This window comes from Phacochoerus africanus, chromosome X, assembly GCF_016906955.1.
Source record: "Phacochoerus africanus isolate WHEZ1 chromosome X, ROS_Pafr_v1, whole genome shotgun sequence".
NCBI classification, from domain to species: Eukaryota; Metazoa; Chordata; class Mammalia; order Artiodactyla; family Suidae; genus Phacochoerus; species Phacochoerus africanus.
The window spans coordinates 99670059-99673681 of NC_062560.1; the positions used below are offsets into that span (position 1 = coordinate 99670059).

Genomic DNA, 3623 nt, shown 5'->3' on the forward strand with positions numbered 1-3623 from the left:
GTGTTAAAATTGAAAGCCTCACTTAATTAGAAATGCCAGACATATATGAAAAAATGAACTGCATATATAATATGAGGACTATACCGTAATGCTTTTGATTCATGTCTAAAAACTTCATGTATTTATGGCTCACTTTTTCTATGTAAACTTAGTGGTTATATTCATTATTTAAAAATAGTGAAATAAGACAGAAAAACAAGGATTCTATGGTCAGTGAGTGATAAATCTAGAAAATGGAATTCAGAAGCTTTGATTATTTCTTTCCCCTCAAAATGTCTTCCTTAGGTTGTATTTGGAAGAAAAACATGACCCATCTAATTTCTACTGTGTTTCACAAAATTAAGAGTAGTTCATTATATATTCCGAAATATAGCTTTAATTTCAAATAGAAAATGGAACAAAATACTAATGAGGAAATGGCTTCAATCAAATCTAAGGTCTTATGATTATAATATAGTTAATAGATCAAGTAGAATGATTTTGTCTTGGTGTTCCCGTCGTGGCTCAGTGGTTAACACATCCGACTAAGAACCACGGGGTTACGGTTGGATCCCTGGCCTTGCTCAGTGGGTTAAGGATCCGGCGTTGCTGTCAGCTATGGTGTAGGTTGCAGACACAGCTTGGATCCTGTGTTGCTGTGGCTCTGGCGTAGGCTGGTGGCTACAGCTCCGATTCATCCTCTAGCCTGGGAACCTCCATATGCCGTGGGAGCGGCCCTAGAAAAGGCAAAAAGACAAAAAAAAAAAAAAGAATGATTTTGTCTTATTTGAACAAGCTACTACTTACAGGTGATAACTTATTTACATACTTATTAGGAGACAAACTTGTCAAACTTGTCAAGAATGAGGACAGCCAGATTATAAGGTTTTATGTACCAGTTTTCTTATAAAGTATAATGAAAACATATCACTAATAGAGTTATATGTTGATTATGTATCACTGACAATTGATTGGTTTAATGCCACAACCTAGGATGACACCATTGCCTAACACATAAGAAGCTTTTCAGTTACTCTTAAGGTTCTTAACCCAGGCTTTAGAGAATGTATGAAACTGAAATTATATGTAATATTTTTCTATGGGTATGTGTATGCATTTTTCTAGGGAGAGAGTCCATAGTTTTCATCAAAATATCAAAAGGGACCTGTGACTCATAAAAGTTTGAGAACCACATATACTACTGCTAACTTTTTGTTCTGGTCAAATGAAGAATAATATAATTTTGAACCTTAATTTCTTAAACATTTTAAATTTCTTTTCCTCTTCCTTTTGGTTGAAGATTAAAGAAGTAAGGGATTAGGTGTTTCATTTATAGTGGTAACTTATTTTGGGGAGAAGGGGCATGAAAGTAAGTAGATAAGTAGGCCTGAAACTGAACAATCTCAGTGAATTATGTACAAAAGGTGAACTTGTGTTAGATATTTTGAGGGTTTTCTTTGAGGGTAGGTCAAATGCTATTAGTGAATGTCAACAGATTGTTGATTCCTCAATTATATTGGATTTAATATTATTTGAAACAGATGCTAACTACATCTTAGAAATATTTTGATTTTAATTCATATTATATTACATGCATTCTACCATTATGTTTTGGTGCTATTTGAGGTGTGGATTTTTTACCAAATAGAAAAAAAGCATGCAAATTTCTACAGGTGACTCTTGTAATTCAAGGAAGATTTAGGCATACTTCTAATGAAATAATATCTAATTGGTGACAGAGGTGGTGCTGGAAAAGAAATGCACTTCCAGAGCTGACTACAAAGAGTAGTTAACAGTTTCTGTGACTATCTTTACAATTGTGTAAGTGCCAATCTTAACAGAGTGCTGGCACACTTTAGGGTGGTCAGTGATAGCTCCTATATTATTATTACACAGATTCGGCAGTGGTAAGAAAGACTATTCTGCATAATAGAAAGAATTCTATCAAATCCGATCTACTTTAATGTAAACTTGGAGACATCTATCGTATTGCAAATCATTAGAAAGAACTGTTTTTCACACACGAGTGAAATTAAAATCACTATATCTCAGCTATATTCTTTTTACTGTAGCTTATTAAAAATAACTCTGTTTCCCTATTGTGCTTTCATTCCCTCCCCAGTAAAATATATATTAGCAATATAATCAATTCTTAAATGTGGGTAAGCAAATTGACAAATGTCTGGATTTTCTATCTGACTTGGCATCCCCTCCCCCTTTAAATAATAATTCATTTGGTATAAACACATATAAGCAAATGAATCCACTCAAAGTGCCTTTAATGACTGCCTCCACTGTCATCACATTCTGTAAGCTCATCAGTGGATTTCCGGTTAACTAATGCACCATTTAAACCCTTAGTAACTAGGAATTGTTCCAGTTCAGCCAGCTTGTATTCCACGATCCTGAGGTTTACCAATATTCGCTTCTGCATGGCTACTGAGTGTGGGAAATTAGTTAAGATATCCCGAGAGAGACTGTTGACTGAAAGACTCTTATCAGTACTGCTCTTAGTTGACCGAGTAGAAGAGGATGATCTTACTAGTGCAAGAGAAGTCAAATTTGATGACATTTCACCAGTGTTTCTCTGTAAGGGAAGGAAATTATACATATGTAGTTTATTGAGTTTAGCAATGTCCAAATACAACCAAATAACAATATGCTTAGTCTTGGTTACCACAATGAACAGACTGCCCTCCCTCAAGATTAAAAATCTGTTGAATGAATACACTGATTTGGAAATATGCCCTTCCCAAAAAAGACTGAGAAAAAAAATATGAAAGTATTCTTGTAATGTCCAAATGCCGTACCCTTGGCTTACATTTCTTGGGCAGTCCCGTAGGTCTGTACTTGGACCCTGTCTGACTCTTATCTAAAAGCACCTCCCTTGGAACTTTAAATCCAGGAAATCCACATTTTGAGCTTAATTATTTTTGAATGCCCCCAAAAGCCCTCATAAAGATGGCTGAAACGGAAAATACAAGGGAGGAAGAGGCAAACAGAAACATATGGGACAGTAGAAGCCAGAGAAGAGGAGAGAAGGTACAGATTCTTAAAATGGGAGGTGGTAGTGAGGAGTGGGCACTTTCTGCTATACTTTTCAAGTGAGTGAAAAGGTGACCATACCGCTTACTGACCTGGGGCTTTTGATAACATACCGCAGCTGTGGAACTGCTGGTCAACATGAGAGAGGTATGGGGGTAAAGAGTAAACATCCGGGGCTCTTTCAAAAGAAAAAGGAATGAGGTGACCTCCCCTCACTCTTATTTTAGTATTTCACTATCCTTCTACGCTCTTAAACTTGCCCTCCTCCCCAATCCATGTCTTCATCCAGCTTCATCTAATTCCAATCGTTCTTACACACTTTACCTGAAACCCGGTTTTCCAATAGACAAACATGAAGGCGAAGAGAACGCCGCTCACTAGCAGAAACATGATACTCATGGCTCCTCTTTGGCCTCTTCTCTCTTCTCGGGCACCAAGGCACTCGGGGGGCAGTTGGGAAGCAGGGGGCTGCTAGCCGCCCGGACCCAGGAAGCCGTGAGCCAGGATGCTAAGCGTCCCGCCCTGCCTGGTGCAACTGGGATGCAGGGCTGCGTCCAGCTTTATATACTGGAGAGGGCGCGTGACCTCACAATTGAGCA

General features: G+C 37.8%; 1 protein-coding gene across 1 annotated transcript; it reads right to left on the reverse strand.

The window, feature by feature from the left end:
* Positions 1 to 2257: 2257 nt before the first annotated feature.
* CT83 (cancer/testis antigen 83) lies at positions 2258 to 3423 on the reverse strand. Its single transcript, XM_047764244.1, has 2 exons — positions 3349 to 3423; positions 2258 to 2566 (listed from the first exon to the last, which is right to left on the reverse strand). Exons 1-2 carry the CDS (start codon positions 3421 to 3423, stop codon positions 2258 to 2260), a joined length of 384 nt encoding a protein of 127 aa, XP_047620200.1.
* Between the last annotated feature and the right edge of the window lie 200 nt (positions 3424 to 3623).

What these genes read in the sequence shown, in the direction of transcription:
- CT83 (XM_047764244.1), bottom strand. Translation starts at nt 3,423, where the DNA reads ATGAGTATCATGTTTCTGCTAGTGAGCGGCGTTCTCTTCGCCTTCATG. An exon ending in ATTGGAAAACCGGGTTTCAG is followed by an intron (nt 2,567 to 3,348) that starts GTAAAGTGTGTA and finishes CTTCCCTTACAG; the next exon opens with AGAAACACTGGTGAAATGTC.